The following is a 26,364-nucleotide window of genomic DNA, read 5'->3' on the forward strand; positions in this document are numbered from 1 at the left end:
CTTGTGTATATTTTCACCATGCCAAAAAAATAAAATAAAAGTTACACAACTCATTATATGTTCCTTAAATGGGTAGCAATAAAAACTACAGCTCACCACGCAATGAACGAGCTCTCATACGGCTATGTTAACAGAAAAATAAAAAGGTTACGGCTTTTGAAATTTGTAAAGATCCCAAAATATTGTACAAAATTAGTTTGCGTCCTAAGGGGTTAAAGATGAGCGAAAATTTTCAGAGTGTAGTGATGCTTTTCTAATCCTGAGCAACTCCTTTAGGCTAATTTCACACGGCCAAATGTGATATTGCCCATTCAAAAGAACAGGGTTCATATTCGTGCGAGATTTGCGCAACTCACATCAGATGGCACACGGACCCCCACGCCCGTCCGTGTGCTGTCCGATGTGCAGGACACCACACATTTGTACTACTGTTTTTTTTTTACTTCTGACTATTAGTCCGAGTATCCGTGTGAATACGACTATTCAAATAAATAGATATGTTTCTGCCCGAATTTACAGATCGAAAAATTCTGAAAATCGGACGGAAAAATCATTTGTGTGCCTATAGCCTAACTCAGGGGTGTCAAACTCATTTTCATGAGGTACACTGAGGTACACATAAGCCTTAGATCTGCCTTCAAAGGGTCAATTGTAATTATGAGACTGTATAGTAAGAGCTTGTTCACACACGTATTTGTAAAGCGTATTATTTGTGCGATTTTTGCAAGGGTAATAGGCATTAGGGATACAGTAGTTGATCCACTCGGTGAAGGTTTATAAAATTTATTGCAACGCGTTTCAGCCCTTTAAGGGCCTTTATCAAGCATACAATCTATTAAATTTGGTCTTATTTACCATTTTTTTGCCTCTTTATCTTTGTTGCGTCCTTCGGTCCCAGCGAGCCGCGGATGCAACTGGGTGGTGGTCGTGCCTTGTCGGCGAGGCCCTCTGATCTCCCTTTTAAATCTTTTTCTGGAAGTCAAGTAGGTCAGAGTTAAAAACATGAAATAAAACATTATAACTAGAGATGAGCGAGCACCAAAATGCTCGGGTGCTCGTTACTCGGGACGAATTTATCGCGATGCTCGAGGGTTCGTTTCGAGTAACGAACCCCATTGAAGTCAATGGGCGACCGGAGCATTTTTGTATTTCGCCGATGCTCGCTAAGGTTTTCATGTGTGAAAATCTAGGCAATTCAAGAAAGTGATGGGAACGACACAGAAACGGATAGGGCAGGCGAGGGGCTACATGTTGGGCTGCATCTCAAGTTCCCAGGTCCCACTATTAAGCCACAATAGCGGCAAGAGTGGGCCCCCCCCCCCCCTCCCAACAACTTTTACTTCTGAAAAGCCCTCATTAGCATGGCATACCTTAGCTAAGCACCACACTAGCTACAACAAAGCACAATCACTGCCTGCATGACACTCCGCTGCCACTTCTCCTGGGTTACATGCTGCCCAACCCCCCTCCCCCCTGCACGACACAGTGTCCACAGCGCACACCAAACTGTCCCTGCGCAGCCTTCAGCTGCCCTCATGCCACACCACCCTCATGTCTATTTATAAGTGCGTCTGCCATGAGGAGGAACTGCAGGCACACACTGCAGAGGGTTGGCACGGCTAGGCAGCGACCCTCTTTAAAAGTGGTGGGGCGATAGCCCACAATGCTGTACAGAAGCAATGAGAAATCCAATCCTGTGCCACCTCCATCAGGAGCTGCACACGTGGGCATAGCAATGGGGAACCTATGTGCCACACACTATTCATTCTGTCAAGGTGTCTGTATGCCCCAGTCAGACTGGTAATATGTACCTTAACAGTAACCGCGTTGGTGGTAATGTGGTGGTGACTGCGGACCTAGTAGCACGGTTGTATTTTGTTGGTTTTCGGAATGGGGGGGGGCTCTCTTGTTGTGTCGGTAAAGGTGAAATTCTTGGACTGCCACCAGACGAACCAATGCAAAGGCATTTGCCAAGAATGTTTTCATTGTTGGAGGAGGAGGGGGATGTTTTTGAGGCACTACGTGTCCTCTCCACGTGTCCGTGGTTATATGCACCTTAACAGTAACAGCGTTGGTGGGAAATGGCCTCGCCGCCATCATGTCTTTGGGAAGCCTCTGTTTCCACACCCCAGAGACATACCATTAGCAGCGGTATAGGCAGAGCCCAGAATTCGTAACATTTCAGCCGTAGCATTAGGACAGGCCCCACTAACATATCACTAGCAGCATTATAGGGGGAGCACAGTATTAGTTCCATTTCAGTAATAGTAGCACTCAAGACAGGCCCCAGTAACAATTCCGAAGCAGCAGTATAGGAGGAGCATAGTCTAAGTTCCATTTAAGTAATAGTAGCAGCCTACACAGGCCCCAGGAAAAATTCTGAAGCAGCAGTATAGTGGGAGCGCAGTCTTAGTTCCATTTCAGTAGCTGCAGTATAGCCAAGGCCCAAGTTACATTTATGTAGCTAAAGTGTAGGCCAACCCCACACACCTTTCTGTACCATGAGTGCAGGCGAAGAACATAGAAATTGCTATGATTACACTGTAGGTGAGGGCCCCAAAAAATTGGTGTACCAACAGTACTAATGTACCTCAGTAAAAATTGGCCATGCCCAACCAAGATGGCAGGTGAAACCCATTAATCGCTTTGGTTAATGTGGCTTAAGTGGTAACTAGGCCTGGAGGCAGCCCAGTTTAACGAAAAATTGGTTCAAGTTAAAGTTCCAACGCTTTTAAGAGCATTGAAACGTATAAAAAAATTTTAGAAAAATTATATGAGTGAGCCTTGTGGCCCTAAGAAAAATTGCCCGTTCAGCGTGATTACGTGAGGTTTCAGGAGGAGGAGCAGGAGGAGGAGGAGGAATATTATACACAGATTGATGAAGCAGAAATGTCACCGTTTTGGATGGTGAGAGAGAACGTAGCTTCCATCCGCGGGTGCAGCCTACGTATTGCTTAGGTATCGCTGCTGTCCGCTGGTGGAGAAGAGAAGTCTGGGGAAATCCAGGCTTTGTTCATCTTGATGAGTGTTAGCCTGTCGGCACTGTCGGTTGACAGGCGGGTACGCTTATCTGTGATGATTCCCCCAGCCGCACTAAACACCCTCTCCGACAAGACGCTAGCCGCAGGACAAGCAAGCACCTCCAGGGCATACAGCGCTAGTTCAGGCCACGTGTCCAGCTTCGACACCCAGTAGTTGTAGGTGGCAGAGGCGTCACGGAGGATGGTCGTGCGATCGGCTACGTACTCCCTCACCATCCTTTTACAGTGCTCCCACCGACTCAGCCTTGACTGGGGAGCGGTGACACAGCCTTGCTGGGGAGCCATAAAGCTGTCCAGGCCCTTAAAGACTGTTGCACTGCCTGGGCTGTACATGCTGCTCGATCTCCGCACCTCCCCTGCTACCTGGCGCTCGGAACTGCGCCTTCTGCCACTAGCGCTGTCGGATGGGAATTTTACCATCAGCTTGTCCGCCAGGGTCCTGTGGTATAGCAACACTCTCGAACCCCTTTCCTCTTCGGGAATGAGAGTCAGAAGGTTCTCCTTATAGCGTAGGTCGAGCAGTGTGTACACCCAGTAATCCGTAGTGGCCAGAATGCGTGCAACACGAGGGTCACGAGAAAGGCATCCTAACATGAAGTCAGCCATGTGTGCCAGGGTACCTGTACGCAACACATGGCTGTCCGCACTAGGAAGATCACTTTCAGGATCCTCCTCCTCCTCCTCAGGCCATACACGCTGAAATGATGACAAGCAAGCAGCATGGGTACCGTCAGCAGTGGGCCAAGCTGTCTCTTCCCCCTCCTCCTCATCCTCCTCATGCTCCTCCTCCTCCTCCTGAACGCGCTGAGATATAGACAGGAGGGTGCTCTGACTATCCAGCGACATACTGTCTTCCCCCGGCTCTGTTTCCGAGCGCAAAGCGGCTGCCTTTATGGTTTGCAGGGAACTTCTCAAGATGCATAGCAGAGGAATGGTGACGCTAATGATTGCAGCATCGCCGCCCACCACCTGGGTAGACTGCTCAAAGTTTCGAAGGACCTGGCAGATGTCTGCCAACCAGGCCCACTCTTCTGAAAAGAATTGAGGAGGCTGACTCCCACTGCGCCGCCCATGTTGGAGTTGGTATTCCACTATAGCTCTACGCTGCTCATAGAGCCTAGCCAACATGTGGAGCATAGAGTTCCACCGTGTGGGCACGTCGCACAGCAGTCGGTGCACTGGCAGATTAAACCGATGTTGCAGGGTGCACAGGGTGGCAGCGTCCGTGTGGGACTTGCGGAAATGTGCGCAGAGCCGGCGCACCTTTACGAGCAGGTCTGACAAGCGTGGGTAGCTTTTCAGAAAGCGCTGAACCACCAAATTAAAGACGTGGGCCAGGCATGGCACGTGCGTGAGGCTGCCGAGCTGCAGAGCCGCCACCAGGTTACGGCCGTTGTCACACACGACCATGCCCGGTTGGAGGCTCAGCGGCGCAAGCCAACGGTCGGTCTGCTCTGTCTGACCCTGCAGCAGTTCGTGGGCCATGTGCCTCCTATCTCCTAAGCTGAGTAGTTTCAGCACGGCCTGCTGACGCTTGCCCACCGCTGTGCTGCCACGCCACGCGACACTGACTGCTGGCGACGTCCTGCTGCTGCTGACACATCTAGATTGCGAGACAGAGGTTGAGGAGGAGGAGGAGGAGGGTGCTTTAGTGGAGGAAGCATACACCGCCGAACATACCACCACCGAGCTGGGGTCCGCAATTCTGGGGGTGGGTAGGACGTGAGCGGTCCCAGGCTCTGACTCTGTCCCAGCCTCCACTAAATTCACCCAATGTGCCGTCAGGGAGATGCAGTGGCCCTGCCCGCCTGTGCTTGTCCACGTGTCCGTAGTTAAGTGGACCTTGCCACTAACCGCATTGGTGAGGGCGCGTACAATGTTGCCGGAGACGTGGTCGTGCAGGGCTGGAACGGCACATCGGGAAAAGTAGTTGCGACTGGGAACTGAGTAGCGCGGGGCCGCCGCCGCCATCATAGCTTTGAAAGCCTCCGTTTCCACAACCCTATACGGCAGCATCTCAAGGCTGATAAATTTGGCTATGTGGACGGTTAACGATTGAGCGTGCGGGTGCGTGGCGGCGTACTTGCGCTTGCGCTCCAACACTTGCGCTAGCGACGGCTGGACTGTGCGGTGTGAGACATTGCTGGATGGGGCCGAGGACAGCGGAGGTGAGGGTGTGGGTGCAGGCCAGGAGACGGTAGTGCCTGTGTCCTGAGAGGGGGGTTGGATCTCAGTGGCAGGTTGGGGCACAGGGGGAGAGGCAGCAGTGCAAACCGGAGGCGGTGAACGGCCTTCGTCCCACCTTGTGGGGTGCTTGGCCATCATATGTCTGCGCATGCTGGTGGTGGTGAGGCTGTTGGTGGTGGCTCCCCGGCTGATCTTGGCGCGACAAAGGTTGCACACCACTGTTCGTCGGTCGTCAGGCGTCTCTGTGAAAAACTGCCAGACCTTAGAGCACCTCGGCCTCTGCAGGGTGGCATGGCGCGAGGGTGCACTTTGGGAAACAGTTGGTGGATTATTCGGTCTGGCCCTGCCTCCACCCCTGGCCACCGCACTGCCTCTTGCAACCTGCCCTGCTGCTGCCCTTGCCTGCCCCTCTGAAGACCTGTCCTGAGTAGGCGTTGCACACCAGGTGGGGTCAGTCACCTCATCGTCCTGCTGCTCTTCCTCCGAATCCTCTGTGCGCTCCTCCCTCGGACTTACTGCCCTTACTACTACCTCACTGCAAGACAACTGTGTTTCATCGTCATCGTCCTCCTCACCCACTGAAAGGTCTTGAGACAGTTGCCGGAAGTCCCCAGCCTCATCTCCCGGACCCCGGGAACTTTCCAATGGTTGTGCATCAGTGACGATAAACTCCTCTGGTGGGAGAGGAACCACTGCTGCCCAATCTGAGCAGGGGCTCGAGAACAGTTCCTGAGAGTCTTCCCGCTCCTGAGCATGTGTCATTGTAGTGGAGTGAGGAGGCTGGGAGGAAGGAGGAGCAGCAGACAGAGGATTCGGATTTGCAGCACTGGACGGTGCAGAACTCTGGGTGGATGATAGCTTGCTCGAAGCACTTTCTGCCATCCACGACAGGACCTTCTCACACTGCTCATTTTCTAATAAAGGTCTCCCGCGTGGACCCATTAATTGGGCGATGAATGTGGGGATGCCAGAAACGTGCCTCTCTCCTAATCGCGCAGCAGTCGGCTGCGACACACCTGGATCAGGAGCTCGGCCTGTGCCCACACCCTCACTTGGGCCTACGCGTCCTCGGCCGCGTCCACGTCCTCTAGGCCTACCCCTACCCCTCAGCATGCTGTATTACCAGTGATTTCCAAGCCAGGAAAGAAATTGGCGCAAGCCTGCAGCCAAAATAGAATTTTTTCCCTTGTTTTTCAAAGGACAAGCCACACTGCGTGTATTCAATGAATACTACTAAGTTTAATAACTGTGTTGTGGCCCTGCAAATGTGTCAGAGAACTGCAGTGATGCAAAGTTATTCGCTACAGCAGATCAGGGATTTCTCATGCAGGAAAAAAATTGGCGCAAGCCTGCAGCCAAAATAGAATTTTTTCCCTTGTTTTTCAAAGGATAAGCCACACTGCGTGTATTCAATGAATACTACTAAGTTTAATAACTGTGTTGTGGCCCTGCAAATGTGTCACAGAACTGCAGTGATGCAAAGTTATTCGCTACAGCAGATCAGGGATTTCCCATGCAGGAAAAAAATTGGCGCAAGCCTGCAGTAAAACGTAGCTGGCTGCGTCTGATTTTTTTTAACGTTCTGCACGCAGCACACACGTACCCAGAGCCCTGAGGACTGTCAGAGGCAGGCGAAATAGAATTTTTTCCCTTGTTTTTCAAAGGAAAAGCCACACTGCGTCTATTCAATGAATAATGTATGTCTTCTGGCCCTGCCTACACAATTTTATCCCTGTAGTATTAATGCCGGGTGCAATGGTCTGCACAGCCGTTTTGAGAGAAAAAAAATGTTGATTCATGCAATGATTTAATTACTTTCTATTTTGGTTTTTGTAAGGCGAGAGAACCAAAATGAGCTATTTTTACCATTTTTTGTACTTTTTTTCATGGCATGCACTGTGCAGCCTAAATAATGTACTAGCTTTTTTACCCTGATTATTATGAATACAGCAATAACACATTATTTTTTAATGATACTTTTTACATAGTAAAGAGGGAAAGATTGAGTTTTGACTTTTATTATTTTTTGGACTATTTTTCTATTTTTGTCCCACTAGGGGGCTTGAATATCTGCATCTTTTTTCATTCTTCTAATATACTACTATACCTCACTTATAGAGTGGCCAACAGGGGGGGTGGGGCGGCTGCAGGAGATTTCTCTCCTAGTGCTCCTCCGCCCCTCTCTCACTATAGGGACCTTTCAGTATGTTAAGTTAATGGAGAGGGGCGGGGGAGAGCAAGGAGAGAAATCTCCTCCTGCACCCTGCTGTGAGCCAGAGATACTAACTCCCGTGAAACAGCGCAGGAGCGAGTATGTTGAGGGACGAGTGTCGGGCATTGTTTGCCAGACATTCGTCCTGTCTAAATGGGCCTTTAGACTGCTCAAGCTTAAAGAATTTCAACCTGCATTAAATGAACCAAGAATTGTACTTCTCTAAACTTAAAACACGCTCGTTTGACTGCACCCTTAGGGCGCCCACCCACTGGCGATTTTTTTTCCCTGCGAAATTCGCATTTTTTTCTCTGCAGGGGTCTATCGCGATTTTGCGCGATCGCGATTTTAACATTACAAGTCCCATAGACCGCTGCAGAGAAAAAAATGCTGCGAATTTCGCAGGGAAAAAAAATCGCCAGTGGGTGGGCGCCCTTACTGTGCAAAAGTTGAAAAACCTGAAATTTATGTTTTTTCTCCCGTCTCTCTCTCTCAAAAAAGTTTTACAATACATTATATGCAGTTAAAAATGGTACCAATTAAAACTGCAGATGGCCATGCAAAAAACAAGCCCTCATATGACTATGTCGACGGAAAAATAAAAAAGTTGTCGCTTTTGAAAAGTGGAAATGAAAATCTCCCAAATTTCCTTGCCTCCTCATGGCTAATTAGGCCATGTCCTTAAGGGGTTAAATAATATACTAACTTTTTTATTTGTAACATTACAAATGCAAAGATACTGCCACGTCTGTTTCCTGAGATCTGTGATACTCCAGGTTCCCTGGAGTTCTCCTGCTCAGGTGCGGGGGATTGTGCTGGCAGGGCGTGTGTGTCTTCGGTCAGCCAATCACTCTAGGTCAGTAAGCATAAAAGCTGTCTTCCCAAGTGTGGGTGTGGTCAGTTGTCTCTGTTCTCATTTCTTTCTTTATGTCATGTGAGCAGGTTCTATGTGTGGTGGCTGCAAAAAAAGGTTTGTTTCTTGTGCTTTTGTTTGGTTATGTGACTGGACTCCTGGTTAGTGTAGGGACTAGCGGTATTGCCGGGAGCCATGATGTGGCCCGCTAGTTTCCATATTTTGGCCAAAATATCAACAAATACCTGGCAATTATAGTATTAACATCTACTACTAGTGTTTGTGTACTGGCTTCTGTATGCAGTGATTATGGCACTGTGTGTCTTCTTCTCCTGTCTGACAGGGAAATACATGTGTATGTTGGTAGAAAATACGTATGTATGTATATATATATATATATATATATTGTTATATGTCTTTCTTTTTATACGTATGCTAATTGTATGCAATGCTATAATGAAAAAAAAAACTTAATATGGACCTTACTGAAGCTTAATTAGATATTATGCCAAGGTTTTGCAAGGCCGAGAGAGATGTGTCAAGGGACCAAGATAAGGTAAAGGAGAAACGGATATGAAGACTGTGTGCTTGGCAGTTTTCCCAAAGATGCCTTAACTAGATAAAGACTGTTTAACTACGTATATGACTAACACTGCCTCAGGCGGAACTGTGGACATCACGTATATAGGGTTATGCGGTGGATTTGAGCCAATAAGACAGTTACACACTTCTAATGACGTGATAAGGGGTATAAAGCCCCATGTAATCTATAATAAGGTATGCAGTTACTCCCGTGTGAGGAACTATACCAGACCTCCATGTGTGGTGTTTTTTCTTTACCGCTGGCAACAGGTCATTGGGGTGGGCCTGATTGATGCTGTAAGCGATGTTACCCTGATATGTCAAGTTGTCCCTGTCGGTGCTAACATGTGTATATGTCCTAGCCTGGGGGCATGGGTTCCTAGGGGCAGCAAGGGCCCAGATCCGAAGACCGCTGGGTCACCCTCTATTGGGGTGATGTCCACGATGAGGTAGGTCCTTGCTCATCTTCCTTATAGAAGATAAGAAGAGGTGTCAAGCGGTGGTTGTTTCACTTGGTTTTCCCTATCTTTGGTAACATTTGTGTGGGTCCGGTGCTCACTAGCCCACACAAATGTAACAGATACCACATATGTGACCTATGACATGGGGAAAATTAAAAAAAGCCCTCCCTTCTGAAAATAGCTCAAGATGACAGCCTGGCACTGTCTGTTCATGATGAGCTTGTGCTACAGTGTGTTATTCTATATTTTCCTTCTACTCAATAATGAGCATCAGAGGAGGAAGCGAATCCTAAAACAACACTTGTCTGTTTAATGCTTTTGTTGCCACTATGGCTTACATGCACCTTTGCATTTAATTCACTTGTAGTAAGTGCTGATGGAATTTGTTTTCTGTTGCATCTGTAGAGTATGATTACACTGTAGACACACAAAACAATATAATGTTTCTTGTTTGTCCACAGCATGGTCAAAAAAATGGGGCAAGTTCAGACAAGAGCTACTAGGATGGTGAGCAATATGCAAATCATGTCCTATGAGGAACGGTTAAAGGATCTTGGAATGTTTAGCTTGCAAAAAAAAGCCTGAAGGGAGACTTAATAGCGGTTTACAAATATCTGAAGGGCTGTCACAGTGCAGAAGGATCAGCCCTAATCTCATCTGCACAGGGAAACACTTGAAGCAATGGGATGAAACTGAAAGGGAGGAGACACAGGTTAGATATCAGAAAAAAATTGACAGTGAGAGTGATCAAGGAGTTGAACAGGTTACCACGTGAGGTGGTGAGTTCTTCAATGGACGTCTTCAAACAGAGGCTGTATGTAATTATTTAGCGAATCCTGCATTGAGCAGGGAGTTGGAACCGATGACCCTGGAGGTCCTTTCCAACTCTACCATTCTATGATTCTATTAGTGGTTTCACGTTTTAGGAGGGAGGGACAAGAAAAGAGGAAATTTGCTCAAGATATCAAATGAGCTGTTAGACCAAAAACTTTAGAAGTTTATCAGCCGACTAATATATATGAGGTATCTTTACATTCCAGGGCAGATAACATCAGTGGACAAAATTTTTATCAGTGAGGACTTCATTTTCATCTAACCTTCCATCTAAAACGTGAGTTAAAGGGGTTGTCCCGCGCCAAAACGGGTTTTTTTTTTTTTCAACCCCCCCCCCCCCCCCCGTTCGGCACGAGACAACCCCGATGCAGGGGTTAAAAAAGAACACCGGAGAGTGCTTACCTGAATCCCCGCGCTCCGGTGACTTCTTACTTACCTGCTGAAGATGGCCGCCGGGATCTTCACCCTCGGTGGACCGCAGGGCTTCTGTGCGGTCCATTGCCGATTCCAGCCTCCTGATTGGCTGGAATCGGCACGTGATGGGGCGGAGCTACAAGGAGCCGGCATCCAGCACGAGGGGCCCCATTGAGGAAAGAAGAAGACCCGGACTGCGCAAGCGCGTCTAATTTGGCCATTAGACGCCGAAAATTAGACGGCCTCCATGGAAACGAGGACGCTAGCAACGGAGCAGGTAAGTGAAAAACTTCTTATAACTTCTGTATGGATCATAATTAATGCACAATGTACATTACAAAGTGCATTAATATGGCCATACAGTAGTGTATAGACCCACTTGCTGCCGCGGGACAACCCCTTTAAATGCACAATGAGGATCATATTCTGAGGTCTGCTATTACATATTATGTATAATTAATCTGTATCCTGAAGACCTAAAACTATTTAGTGCTCAGTGGTTGGTTCTGTTGCCTTGTAGCTCTCAGGTCTTGAGTTCCAATACCACCAAATGTTGTCATCTGCATGGACTTATATGTTCTCTCCATGTTTGCATGGGTTTTCTCCCACTCAATTCCCCCCTATCTTTTTTGTTCTCAATTTATGTTGTTCACCGGTGGCGAAAAAATTTGTGCTACCTTTATTCTATGGGTTGATGCAGTTATGGAAATACCAAATATGTTTCGTATTTTTCTCAAGTTTTACTACTTGTCCACAATAATAGCACATTTCAGGGAAAAATATAGTTTTATGTCATCAAATTATAAAACCATAACTTTTTAAAATATTGTGCTGATTGTATAGTGGCAGATACTTTTTGTACTTTACAATGTACATGTTTACATTAGCGAAATGTAGGCTGAACCCACTGACCATAGTAGGGGTATGAGGGCTTCCCGACTTTCTCCTGATACATAATGTCAGAGAAAAGAAGAATCAGGCTTGTTGAATTTCAATGGCTAATCCCTTTGTTCTTCTGTTGCCAGGTATGTCTGGCAGAAGTTTTCTCCCCTTTGCCTGTTGAAAACACATGAACAGTTGGTTGATCTGAGCATTCATGTTTATATGGGGGATTCAGGTGAAATAGTTACTGTGAGGCTGAACAAATATTTGGCTGCCAGCTACTGAAGATGTATGGGCAGGTTAAGCTATTAAATTAATTATTGATGACAAGACATTCTTTAGAGTAACAATTAATATGTGAATGAATATACAATTCCTCATTAGACATAGTGAAAAAGAACATTTAAGGTCATCAAGAGTATATACAGTAAGTTTTGTTTAGCCCATTTGGACTCGGCAAAATCTTTAAAAAAAAAACAACACATTTCAGAAATCGCTAACTTCCTTCTAGACGATGACAATCTATCATTGCTTGTACATTGTTATATTTCACTGGAGAGAAGATTGTTTTGGTGGAAATTGTCCATTTTCATCAACTTTTGGGCTCTTTTACATGGGTATAAACGAAGACTTACAGTTGCAAGAAAAAGTAGGTTAATTCCTATATTGATTACCAATGAAATGTGGTCTGATTCTTACCTAAGATACAATTATAGAAAAGAACAATGTAAGTAAACCAATAACACATAAATAACAAAGGAGAAAAGCCGGCTCCTTAAAAACACTACTTTTCTTCCAAAAAATCCATAAAATTACAAATGGTAGCTTCCATGTAACACCATGACTATGCACAGACGCGTTTCGAAAGATTTCCTTCTGGATCACCGCTAACAAGCTCACATGGTACTTCCCTTTAAAATCAATTATGGACCAATCATTATACTGTACATTTAAATTAATTCTGCACATTTCCACAAACTTGATTGCAACACTCAAAACTGAAAATAAAATTCAAAACATTTTTTTTTCTTTCTTTCCTTCCTTGCTCTTTATTCCTTCTTCTTTAGTAAATTTACAGCAAATTATTTTAAAAATTTAAACCCACTGGTAAGCGAGTTCCCAATTTCAATACCCAGAATGCCTCTCTGCTGACAAAAATCTTTCTCCAATCCTCTCCTCATAGAGTTTTTTTTACAGTTTCAATACCCCAGAGTGTAAATGGCTCCAAAGAGCCTGCTTGATGTTCTATAAAAAGTGTCTTGCAATTCCTAAGGCATTTTTGTTCCTTTTTTCTCTATGTCATTAATATGCTCCATGATAAGTGTTTTTAAGTGCGAATAGTGCAGCTGTGCAACTTTTATTAAAATTAGTGCAAAATATGTTGTAAATAACACGTTTACTATCACAATTGATGACATTTATGATAATAAATTCAGATTTTCCATCTGCACTTTTAACATTTTTAGTTTTTAACCCATATCTACAAGCTCCACATCCAGCACTATCACATATAAAAAAAACCTTCTTGGATAACCAGTCGATCAATCCCGGGCGGCACATCCAGATTGGCGCATCACTGCCGATCAGGAACAGCAACTCTCACGTTGTTTCATTGGGGATCATGCACATGCTCAAGCAGCAGTTATACTCACAGCATGATGAATGCTGTATAACGCAGTGCCTGTCATACTCCCTCCAGGAGTATGATCTAAGTCCAAAACATAGACTCGGTAGACCTATCAGAGTAATTAAACATACTAGCATTAAAGTAAATGTAAACATTTAAAATTAACATATAGGTATATGAATAAGGAATGGATAAGTATTAATAGTAATGTGTGCACAACTACTAAATACGTATAATGAAAAAGAAAAGGAGAAATAAATAAATGTAGGCGAGGATAAACTGATCAAAATACTACACTCATTTTATCCCATGCAGCCCGCAGGCCTGGCATGGGTATCATACCCCTGTTAATTTGGCAATATAAAAAGAATGGACAATTATAGGGGCTCTTGGCAAGATATTCTGTCCAAGGTATCCAGGAGGAAAATGTGAAGGTTTTAGTAACATATCTAAAGGAATATAATTCTTCCAATTGATGCATAAGATTCATAGACTTATAATGCTCAAAAAAGATATCCAGGCTCCTTTTTTGTCGAGTTCACCATCGCCACATCATCAGGCAGAGAGCTCCATAGTCTCACTGCCCTTACAGTAAGGAACCCCCTTCTATGTTAGTGTAGAAACCTTTCTTCTAGACTTAGAGGATGTCCCCTTTGTTACAATCACAGTCCTGGTTTTAAATAGAAGATTGGAGAGATCTCTGTATCCCCTGATATATTTATACATAGTTATTAGGTAACCCCCAGCTCTCTTTTTTTCTAAGCTAAATAACTCCAGTTTTGATAAACCTCTCTGGGTATTGTAGTCTGCCCATTCCATTTATTACTTTAGTTGCCCACATTTGAACCCATTCAAGCTCTGATTTGTCCTTCTCGAGTACTGGTGCCCCAAACTGTCCACAATATTCCATCCGTGATCTGACCTGTGACTTGTAAAAGAGGAAGAACGATGTTCTCAAGATGTGTCCCTAGACCTCTTTTGATGCACCCCATAATCCTATTTGCCTTGGCAGCAGCTGCCTGACACTGGTTGCACAAGTTAAGTTTACAGTTAACTAAAATCCCCAAGTGTTGTGATGGGTTGAGTTTCACTCTGCTGCTCTTTTGTATTTCTTTTCATTTGTGTCCTTTAACACTGGTGGGAGTTGCTTAGGGTGTGTGTTTCTGTTGAAACACACCTGAGGGTAATTAGAGAGGGTTTTTATTTCCACATCATCTTGGTTCTGTGCTATTCAATTCATGCAGTCTCCTTTAGTAGGTGTAGGAGAACATTCTGTGGCTCATTCAGCAACTAGGTTCTGTGACCCTCCTAGCAACTCTTTAAAGATAAGTAAAGTCATTTGATTTATGCTGGAGTATGTTTATTTGTATAGTGGAATTTTTAGCTATCGGTTGCAGGGATAGTGAGGAACATGTGTGAATGAGTCCTTATTGGACGAGACATTCACTATTAGGCAGGGATCACCTGCTAGAGCCACATAGGGAAAGTTCTCTTTTTTTGTTTCTTTTTACCACTTATAGTTTGCTTAACTGGTTCCATGGTGTGAACAGTGCCAGAGTGTTTATTTTGCAAATGCTGTTAAAGCACGTTTGAAGCGGACGTGACATCCAGTTCTTTTCTATGTCAGTTTTGCCCAGTGGTTTCCTATTTAGCATGTAATGGTGATATGTATTTACCTGCCCGTGTGCAGAACCTTACATTTATTAGTGTTAAACCATATGTTAGGGGGGTCTTTGATTAGACCGTTCAGCTGATGCTGTCTGCTTCCGAATTAGTCTTAGATATGAGTACTCAGACGACGCAAATGGACAGCCACATACGACATGTGATGCCAAGAAGCGAAGTGAGTTTATTTGAAAAGTACAGAATATATAGAAAGGTTGCTTGCATAAGATCTAATCACTGCGCATGTCCGAAGTCGCTGGACATCTGGAGATTATAATTAATAATACTTCTTTCAAAGACATCTCCTACAAGAACAATATATCAGTACTCTGTAACTACTGTATCAAAGCAAAAATGTGTCCTTGGATAAGTTTCTCAGAAAATAACTTTCTCAAAACAGGATGACTTGGGAAAGTAAAGATAAGATATGTGAAAACAAGATTCAGGGTCATATTGAGAAAAAGTTAGATAAGAAAGTTGTAGGAGAATTAAACGTATTTTTCCTCTATTTAATTTTGACTGCAGGGGAAAATCTAGAATTAACCCCTCACATTCCCCCATTTGGACATAGGGTCCACCATCATGCTAGGTACATTCACCCGAGTGGTGCCAGCTCCTGCAAGATTCCCTAGAGTCATGTGGTGGTCCCAAAGTCCATCTGGGTTAAAGTTTAGCAAAAGCCTTTTCACTACAACATGTGATACAAGACATGATTAACTTTAAAGCAACATATATGACGAGCAAAATCATTACTACTTGAAGCATACTTTGTAAAATTCCCATGAACCACCCTCCCAGACCAGAGAACCAATTGGCAGGGTTCAAAGAACTAAATGTGTTACCCCACCAGCTATCCCAGGTTTCTGAGTTTTCATTTGTCCATGTAAGCAATTCTGGAACAACCAGGAAAAGAAAACTAGTGGCACCAGGTGCGTGTGTGCAAGTCCAACAGTCCTTCACCTGTGCGGTGTTCAGTCCATCTACCAGTATTTGGTGGTGTCTAACAAAGTGGTTCTGGGCATTGTCATTTTGCACCCTTTCATAGGGGCGAAGCATGGAGTGAGGAGTCCAAAAAGTTCATCAATAAACAAAATGTCCTTCATTTTTCCTTCTCATGGGGGGGGCAAAGCAGGGCATGAAAAGTCCCATTAGTCCCAAGACAAGCAACAGTTCTTTCAACTTTTACTGAAGTAGGTGTGGTCAGCAGGACTTGATAGGGCCCCTTGAATCTGGGCCCTAGGGATTTCCGGACACGCCTCTTTACGACCACCCAGTCTCCAGGTTGTAGAGAGTGTGATCCCTCTAAGTTGTCTGTGTCTGGAATGGAAGAAAAAGACTAGATTCTGTGTTACTGTTAGTTGGTCACACAGGTGCTTTACATATCCGGCTACTGTGTCATAGCCCTGCTGTAGGGCCTGTGGATGATACAGCCCCAATCTTGGCATAGAGCCAAACAACACTTCTTTTAACTTAAGCGTACCATTTAGTCTTTCAACCTTGTCTGAACTCTGCGGGTGGTATGGGGTGTGAAACGCTTGTTCCACCCCAAGGGCTGACATCACCTCTCGCATCACTTCACCTGTAAAATGTGTACCTCTGTCACTCTCAATTGTCTCTGGTACCCCAAATCTACATACAAGTTCTGACACAAGTTTAGTCGCTGTGCATTGTGCGGTGGCTTTGCACAGGTCCACGCACACAAGGACGTACTCATACCTGCCTGATTTAGGAAACTGGATGTAATCGATTTGTAATCTCTGAACAGGATACAGTGGTCTGGGTGTGCACTTCCAGGGGGGGGGGGGGGGGTTCTTACCACTTCTTGTGAAGGGTGCACACTTCACATGCCTTCGCCATCCTGTCGAACCCTAGAGCATACCATACCTTGTCCACAACAGAAACCATAGCATTCCTGGAGGCATGCACCTTACCGTGAGCTAGGTCCGCCATCTGCGGGAAAACTGCTGCCGGCAAACACATTCTACTTCCCATTCTCCACATTCCATCAACATACCTAGCACCTGCCTTGGTCCACTGCTCTACCTCACTTCCCGTGGCCGTAGGCCCTAGGTTGGAGGGTACTGTGGTACCAGAGTCTACCTTACAGCACACAGGGCTTGGGGGGTCTCGAGTCCTGTCCAGGAGAGCTGCAGCCTTGGCTGCCCTATCGTTCCCCTTGCTCTCTGGTGACAGTCCCTGCGTGTGTGCTTTAACCTTTATTATGGTCACCTGTTCGGGCAACATGATGGCTTGCATTAATCTACCTACTGATACACCATTCTTAATGGGCTTGTCTTGTGCTGTGAGAAAGCTCCTGGACCGCCAGATGGGTCCATAATCATGTGCGATGCCGAACGCGTACCTAGAATCAGTGTAAATGTTGGCAGTGGTACCCTTTGCAATCGTACAGGCCTCAGTTAGAGCACGGAGCTCAGCCTCCTGTGCTGACATGTGTGGCGGCAGTGGTTTTTGTACAAGTATCTCATTCAGTGTGACTACTTCAAAACCTGTTACAAACCTTCCTTCGTCATTCAGGTATCTGGATCCATCCACAAACAGCTCAAACTGGGGGTTCTGCAGGGGCTTGTCTGTGACATGCGCAAACCCACACAGTCATGCTGGTTTCCGGTGTCAAATGCCTCCTGTTCATCAGTCAGGGAGTTGTAAAACAACTGGTCCCCTGTGCTTACTCCCCCATTTGAATCTACGTCACCTAATGGAAGTAAGGTGGTTGGATTCAAGGTGGTGCACCTTTGGAATGAGATGTTCGAGGAGGAATGCACTGCGAGTTCCATTTTTATCTGTCTGGCAAGAGACAGATGTCTACAGCTTACCTGTGTCAGGATACCATGTATGTCATGTGGGGTGTAGATCACCATGGTGGGATCTAGGATAACGTCAGAACTTTTGTCCAGTAGTGCCTGAACTGCTAGAGCCGCTCGGACGCATGATAGAGACCCTCTAGCCACCGCGTCAAGATGGGCACTGTAGTATGCTACAGGTCGCTTTTTGTCACCATGCATTTGTGTCAGTACAGCGGTGGCGTGTCCCGCCATCTCAGTGACGTACATTTGGAAAGGTTTGTCATAGTCTGGCAGCCCCAGTGCGGGTGCACTGGTTATCTGTACCTTCAGCTGAAGGAGGGCTGACTCGGCCTGCGGGGTCAGGGCAAATGGCTGTGAACCCAAACAGTCGTACAGAGGCTGCATGGTCATGGAGGCAGAACGTATTCACGGCCGACAGCATGAAACCAGTCCCAAGAAGGTACGCAACTGGGCATGGGAGGTGGGGAGTTGCATGTCACTTACCACCTTCGTGCGCTCCGGCGTTAGGTGTTTAGTACCTGGACCTAGGCAGTGGCCCAGGAACACTACGTGAGATTTGTAGAACTGAAGTTAGTCTTTGCTGGCTTTGCAGCAATTCTACTCTGATGGAGGAAACACAAAAGGCTTAGTGATGCATTGAGGCAACTATTTGGGTCAGGAGCACACAAAAGTAAGTCATCAACATATTACAAGAGGGCGGTGCCCTCGGGAATTGGCCAGGCGTCTAATACCAGCTTCATGCATCTGGTGAACTGGTTTTGGGCTATTCTGTGCCCCTTATGGCAGCACTGTCCAACAGTACTGCTTTCCTCTGAAAATAAATGCAAACAAATACTGACAGTCTGGCTGGCCCTTCATACTCTTTCTCTTAACGGGGAACAAAGGGGTATTGGCTGGGGAGACACATTCCTTAAGGGCTTTAAGTTGACATAAAGAAGAGACAGTGTCTGCAATTGCATCTTCTTGGACATGTGCCAGGGGGTACTGACGGACCAAGGGGGCTTTTCCCCCTTCCTTTAGGTAAACCATTACCGGTGGGACTGACAGTCTGCCGAGGTCCGTCTGTTTGGTAGCCCAAAGGCTCAAAGGAATGACACTAAAAACTTGTTCCTCTGCGTGCGTAAGAGTGAGGACAGGGAGAGGTGTCGCTTGGTCTGCTGCCATCCGAAAGAAGGTCGGGTGACTTTCAGACCCGGGGTGTATACGAGCCTCACCGGACGGGTGAAGTTCGATACAACATCCCAAGGGTCCCATCACGTCAGTTCCCAATATGCTTTCAGGACCTTCTAGCACAAGGAAGCGCGTGAGGCATCGCGACCCTTTAAACATTACCTCAAGCGGTTCAGTTTCTGCCAGCTGAATTGGCACTCCTGAAACCCCTTGCACCGATTACTGCTAATCAATCAGGCTGGTATTCTATTTCAAATAGATCAGAACCTTGTTGCAAAAAAAAAACATTTTTAAAATAACTGACCTGCAATGCCTAGATCACCTATGTCTTCTCCTCCCCCCCTTTGAACTAGGATACTTAATTGGAAGAAGAGTAGCCGGGTTCAAAGTAGTAGCAACATTGAAAAGAATGACAAGAGCACATTGTAGCTGTATTTGACGGGCCAGAAATAAGTGCTTGGGTTGCACTTGCGTGTATATGCTCTGGATGTCATGAGGGGTGAGGACCACTAGGGGGGGTAGTCCAATACCAACTCCGAAGATTTGTCAACCATTGCCTGTACTGCTGCCACCGCACACACACATGAGGGAGCTCCTCGAGCCACTGGATCAAGCCTCATGGAGTAGTATCCAAGTGGCCGTGGTTCTCCCCCATGCTTTTGTGTCAATACTGTCGTCATATGGCCAGAAAATTCAGTACAGAAAAGAATAAATGGTAAAGTGTAAAAGGGTGGAGAGCTGAGAATTGAGCTTCAGGGGTGAGAGAGAAAAGAATGATTGAGAGACAGTCATAGAGTAGTTGCATAAGAGAGGAAACAGAGTGGATCCATGGGCGGCAGTATGAAACAAGGCCCAGAAAGGTGCGGAATTTGGCAGCAGGTGTAAGTACAGGTATGGCTTTTGGTCAGCAGCCTTTTGTCCCTATGTCAGATGTCCAGTTCCTTGGGCTAAGCGATGAGCCAGGAGAACAACCTTTGTTTTGCAGAATTGGAGTTTGTCTTGGAAGTGGCTTACTATTTGTCAGGACCTGCGGAAAGCTGAGTTTCTGCAGTAGCTGTCAAGACAAATACATGAGCCGGATCCACCAAGAGAGCAGTTAGTTTACAAAACTCTTCTGAACTGGCACCTGAGGTCTCAACCCGTACCGATCCATCTGGTGAGAATTTGATGGATGCAGATAAGGCTTGTAAGATATCAGTACAAATAACAAAGACATGAATTACAACAAGCCCCTGCAGACCATTCTCTCAGAGACAGTACAGTACTAACAGCATTTAGCAGTGATACAGACATCCAACCAATCACAGAACTGACATTTACCCAAAAAGCAAAAACATACCTCAAAATCCCTATATGTTTTCTATTTTTAAGACCGTATAATTCACGTAATTCATTACAAGTTTCTTATTTCATCAACGTCTGTCTTTTATTCTATAACCTTGAATTTTATCTCTCTATGAAACAGATTTTAGAAAGTGGCCAGAACATTCAGACTTTACACAACATTAATCATTAGTAATTATAAGAGGTACATTTCTCTGCACAGACTATCAAACACAGATGGCAGGGGAATAGTTAAACACATAGAAAAGACAACATGCTAAGCGCTTCTAACAGCGCAGCATTTTAAACCCTTGTATTCTCAAAAGCCCCCACTGACGTGAGTGGGGTATAACTTTCTTACACTTGTATGACGGAGACTAAAACGTACAACAAAGATTAGATTACATAACATCAAGACATACAAGACAAACAATAATGGTTATTTGTCACATAATTGTCCACAGATTCTGCATGAACTTGCTTTATGTCCCAAAGGAACACAGACTATAAAAGGATTCCCTTTCTCTGATAACTGCCGTATCTACACTTGCCTCAATCCATCTGTCTAACATACTTTTATCCAACCTTTGACTATCTCTGAATCTTTCCCAAACTTGTTGGTCTAAGATTCCCAAAATTCTAAACACCTGCTTTTCTCAACAACTTACTACATTCTCTCCCCACGGCTAACTTGCTTTCTCTGTCCTTTGCTATTTCTCTAGCTGTTTTCCATATTGTCTGGTTTTTTTTTCCCCCTAAGCCAGCGTCTCTGATATCTTTCATGCTTTCTCCCGTACTATTGCCAGAACTCATAGTTAAAGGTTCCCGTCTTTTTAAGTCCTATCTGTCTGTATATTTTATAGGCTTGCCAACAAATGTCTTTCCCTTCCCCTTCTCTCATGGATTTACCTTTTGATTTACCACTATCACACAGTGTAAGGATGCACACAGCTTCCTCTGGTAAATCTGGTGGTCACACAGACCTTTTAGTCCCTTCTGCCAGGTCCGCGGCTCGCAGGACACTTATTTGCACTATGGACTTGTTCCTCTGTTTTTATCTCAATCACGCAGTCTAAGAATGCACACCGCTTCCTTCGGGTAAATCAGGCCAGTCCCTTCTGCCAGGTCCGCAGCTGGCAGGACACTTATTTGCAATATCTTTACTTCTTATTGGCATAAGGGGACACAGCTTGCCTTGCTGGGTGGCTTTAGTAATTTTGTCTTTTACAAATTACAGCTAACATTATGGCAGTTAAAGCAAGAATAAAAGCAATAATTTCTACAGCACACAGCAGACAGCATGGCAATGTACACACAAGGGTTCTTCCGTCTAGTGCGGTTACTAAGAACACCGTAAATAACAGGCAGAAGCATCCTATATAACATGCAGCGACTCACCTCCTGTCAACACGGGACTGAAGTCAGGGGAGCCCAGAGCTGGAGTGGTAAGTCAAGGGCTTACCTTACACCGGTGTTTTGTAGATCTGGGGTCCCGTGGCCTCTGGTCCAGCTGGTCGGCAGGTAGGGTCGTCAGGTATTGGCTGCAGGTAAGGAGTTAGCCTCTGCCCCCATGTTACAGCGCCAAGTAATGTTAGGGGGGTCTTTGATTAGACCGTTCAGCTGATGCTGTCTGCTTCTGAATTAGTCTTAGATGTGAGTACTCAGACGACGCAAATGGACAGCCACATACGACATGTGATGCCAAGAAGCGAAGTGAGTTTATTTGCAAAGTACAGAATATATAGAAAGGTTGCTTGCGTAAGATCTAATCACTGCGCATGTCCGAAGTCGCTGGACATCTGGAGATTATAATTAATAATACTTCTTTCAAAGACATCTCCTACAAGAACAATATATCAACACTCTGTAACAACTGTATCAAAGCAAAAATGTGTCCTTGGATAAGTTTCTCAGAAAATAACTTTCTCAAAACAGGATGACTTGGGAAAGTAAAGATAAGATATGTGAAAACAAGATTCAGGGTCATATTGAGAAAAAGTTAGATAAAAGAAAGTTGTAGGAGAATTAAACGTATTTTTCCTCTATTTAATTTTGACTGCAGGGGAAAATCTAGAATTAACCCCTCACACATATTTGTCACTTTTCTGCCCAAGCCCCCAATTTATACAGATCTATTTGCAACTGTATACTGTCCGTCATGTTAATTACCTTACATAATTTTGTATCAACTGGAAATATTCATATTTTACTGCACAATCCTTCTACCAGGTCATTAATAAATACATTAAAAAGGATACAGCCCAGAACTGATCCTGGGGGCACCCCACTAGTAATAGATGACCCAATCAGAGTAAGTACTATTAATAACCACCCTTTGATTTTTATCGCTGAGACAATTACTTACACGCATACTCATTGTATATATCAAGCTTTTTTGCGGCTCAGTACTAAACACTTTGGAAAAGTCCAGATTAGAGATGAGCGAGCATACTCGTCCGAGCTTGATACTCGTTCGAGTATTAGGGTGTTCGAGATGCTCGTTACTCATAACGAGTACCACGCGGTGTTCGGGTTACTTTCATTTTCTTCCCTGAGAAATTTGCGCGCTTTTCTGGCCAATAGAAAGACAGGGAAGGCATTACAACTTCCCCCTGCAACGTTCAAGCCCTATACCACCCCCCTGCAGTGAGTGGCTGGCAAGATTAGGTGTCACCCGAGTATTAAAATCTGCCCTCCCGCGGCTCGCCACAGATGCCTTCTGACATAAATCAGGGAAAGTGCTGCTGCTATAGGGAGACCGTTAGGAGTTATTTTAGGCTTCAAGAACCTCAACGGTCCTTCTTAGGCCATAGAAATCGCAGATCGCACCTATGTGCGATCTGCGATTCCTGTTCTCTTCTCTATATGCGCTCAATGGGGCCGGCGGCAGCAGCGCCGACCCCATTGAGAACATATAGAAGACAAATCATTCTTCTCTGCCACAGCTGTAACAGCTGTGTCAGAGAAGAACGATGTTTGCCCATTGAATTCAATGGAGCCGGCAACACAGCAGGTTCCACTGAAAGCAATGCGCTGCCGGCGATCGCGGGATGAATTGTCGGGAAGGGCTTAAATATATAAGCCCTTCCCTGCAATTCATCCAGAAATGTGTTACAATAAAAATATATACCGGCGTATAAGGCGACGGGGCGTATAAGACGACCCCCCAACTGTCACCTTATACTCCGGGAATACAGCGGAGCAAAGAATAAAAATCATTACTCACTTCACCGGTGCTTCTGCGGTGCTCCTGCAGGCTGTCGCTCCCTCCTGGTCCCCGGCAGAGCATTGCTTTCTCTACGAAGGGCTTTAAATCCCCGCCTCCAGAAACACACGTGCCTTCAGCCAATCACAGCCAATGACAATGATGTCATTGAATGGCTGTGATTGGCTGAAGGCACGTGTGTTTCTGGAGGTGGGGATTTCAACCACTGCGTCCAGAAAGCAATGCTCTGCCGGGGACCAGGAGGGAGCGACAGCCTGCAGCAGCACCGCAGAAGCACCGGTGAAGTGAGTAATGATTTTTATTCTTTGCTCCGCTGTATTCCCGGCGTATAAGGTGACAGTTGGGGGGTCATCTTATACGCCCCGTCGCCTTATACGCCGGTATATATTTTTATTGTAACACATTTCTGGATGAATTGCAGGGAAGGGCTTATATATTTAAGCCCTTCCCGACAATTCATCCCGCGATCGCCGGCAGCCCATTGCTTTCAGTGGAACCTGCTGTATTGCTGGCTCCATTGAATTCAATGGGCAAACATCGTTCTTCTCTGCCACAGCTGTTACAGCTATGGCAGAGGAGAACGATCTTTATGCTGACAGTGCGGGGGGGGGGGGCACTCTTGCCGCTATTGTGGCTTAATAGTGGGTCCTGGGAACTTGAGATGCAGCCCAACATGTAGCCCCTCACCTGCCCTATCTGTTGCTGTGTCGTTCCCATCACTTCCTTGAATTGCCCAGATTTTCACAAACGAAAACCTTAGCGAGCATCGGCGATATACAAAAATGCTCGGGTCGTCCATTGACTTCAATGGGGTTCGTTACTCGAAACGAACCCTCGAGCATCGCGAAAAGTTCGTCCCGGGTAACGAGCACCCGAGCATTTTGGTGCTCGCTCATCTCTAGTCCAGATAGACAAAATTCAATGACTCTCCCAAGTCCAGTCTAGAACTTACCTCTTCATAGTGGCTGATCAGATTAGTTTGACAGGAGCAACCCCTTATAAACCCATGCTGATATGGAGTTATACACCTATTTGTACTCCAGGATAGCATCTCTAAGAAACCCTTCAAACAATTTACCCACAATAGAAATAATACTTACCGGCCTGTAATTTCCAGGTTCACTGTTTGATCCCATTTTGAAAATCAGTACCACATTAGCCATATGCCAATCTAGTGGAACAGACAGAATGATTTGTCTATCACATTACTTAATTCCCTTAAAACCCTCGGGGTGTATGCCAATGGGTTAATCATAAGAAGAATGAGGTAGAGATAGAAAAGTATAAAGGCAGAGCTAAACCTCCTTTTGTAAATTCAGGACAATAGGGAAAGGTATTCTGGATCCAGAAGAGGATTACATAGATGTATCCATAACTGAATTAAAATTGCCCCCAATTATCAAACTGCCATTTTGGGTTTTAGCAGTTTCCTTCAAAATGTGTAAAAACAATCCAGCTAGTCGGTTACGCAGGAAGTATGAATTTAATAAAATGTTTGTTCAAAAGGAATGTTTCATTTCATTAGGAAAAATGGTTCGTCTAGCATAGACGCTGCAATGTAGGATGCTCCTTTCCTTGAAATAAGATGCTTGGTAGGAAAGCCCCACTTAATGTTGGCACTGTGGAGAGATGAAGTAACTGGAATAAATTGTCTACAAAGTTGCAGAGTCATTTGAGAGAGATCAGGGAACATCAGTATAGCAGTATATGAGTCTGGCAGAGATCCTCTTTGCCTCTTCTTGTTCAAGAATTTCTCCTCAGTCTGGTAAAAGTGTATTTGAGCTAGTGTAGTGGCCCAGTGCATCATCCTGGCCCCCTCCATAAATGTCATACATGTAATGTCTTGTGTTGGTGTGCTGTGCAGAAATGTCTTGACATTGTTATGTGTATTGTACAGCTGCAGCAAGTGATTGATGGGTTAAATGTCTGCAAAGATGTGAGCTGACTGTCTGGAGAAAGTATCAATTTATGTCCTGTCATGTGGTATGAGTGAGGGTATAAATGTGAGGGCTGGAAAGGGCTTCCATCTTAAGTACCACCAAGGAGAGAAAGTACAGAGCTGTAAGGGGGTACCTTGAACCCTCATGTAGTGAAAATGGAAAAGGAGGAGAGGTTCCACAGAGAATGTGTTCCCGTGATGAAGAGAGAGTGAGGCCCCAAAGAGAGAGAGAGTGAGCGCGTTTTTCGAAGGCCTTTGCTTGACAAAGTCCTTTGCATAGGACGAAACGTTGCAAGTTTTGTTGTTTATGCTGACGGAGTTTTTAACTCAATAAAGATGAAAATTGGATTTGGATTCCCTGAAGATTCCAGGATGTCTTTTTGAAATAGCTTCTACTTGATGCTACTCTCCATACACATTTTCTCTACGCTGCATTGGGATCTATGAAGTCCGGATCCCCTAGGTGAGCGCGCATCTACTGGCTTGATGCCATATTCTATCCCTTTCTCCCTATCTGTGAGCCTATTGGGCTGAAGGTGTGCTGCTGAGATCTTTTGTTTTTTTTGAGGTACTCATCCACGTGTTTTCACACCCGAGCGTCCTGAAGTCTGGGACTGCTGGGTGGAGGTACTCTTTTTCAATTGTTCACACCCAAGCGCCCTGAAGTCTGGGACTGCTGGGTGGAGAAACGCGTCTTTGACTCTTTAATTGTTCACACACAGCATCCTGAAGTATGGGACTGCTGTGTGGAGGTACTCTTGATCAAGCCTGGCCATTGCCTGCACTTTCAAGATTGTAAATTGTGTTTTTTCTACTTTTCTGAAGGCCCTGACCATTCCCAGGGACCTGAGGTACTCTATTACTGCCTGTGGCTCATTTATTTCCTGCTGATGTTCATGCTGATGGGCACAGGAATGGAAGAGACGCAGCGCTGCTCTAGCAGGTGAAAACGCAGCCAAGGAAGCTGAATTTTTTTTTTTTTAAAGCAATATGAGCCTAGCAGGTCGCTGTCCAGGTCCGTCCCGCTGCTCAATGGCATTCCTGCAGGCTTGCTTGTAGTTGTCAGCGCCGACAGAGCATCTCTTGCTGGTAACAGGGATTGAAAACCCCGCCTCCAGCAAGA

General features: G+C 45.4%; 1 protein-coding gene across 3 annotated transcripts in view; it reads left to right on the forward strand.

Moving 5' to 3' along the window:
- The first annotated feature begins 10,089 nt into the window (after positions 1–10,089).
- LOC136582680 (hydroxysteroid dehydrogenase-like protein 1) overlaps positions 10,090–26,364 on the forward strand; it is a 29,163-nt gene continuing 12,888 nt past the window's right edge. Inside the window, exons 1-2 of one of the 3 annotated variants that reach the window (XM_066583865.1) lie at positions 10,090–10,115; positions 10,377–10,447. Coding sequence is in view for 1 of the 3 variants with exons in the window: in XM_066583863.1 (XP_066439960.1) it covers positions 21,751–21,789 (39 nt within the window). In the remaining 2 variants the exon portion in view is untranslated. Of the gene's footprint in view, positions 10,116–10,338; positions 10,448–21,736; positions 21,790–26,364 lie in introns of those variants that run through there. The other 2 variants (XM_066583864.1, XM_066583863.1) reach the window with 2 other exon arrangements.

Source organism: Eleutherodactylus coqui, chromosome 11 (genome assembly GCF_035609145.1).
Source record: "Eleutherodactylus coqui strain aEleCoq1 chromosome 11, aEleCoq1.hap1, whole genome shotgun sequence".
Lineage (NCBI taxonomy): Eukaryota > Metazoa > Chordata > Amphibia > Anura > Eleutherodactylidae > Eleutherodactylus > Eleutherodactylus coqui.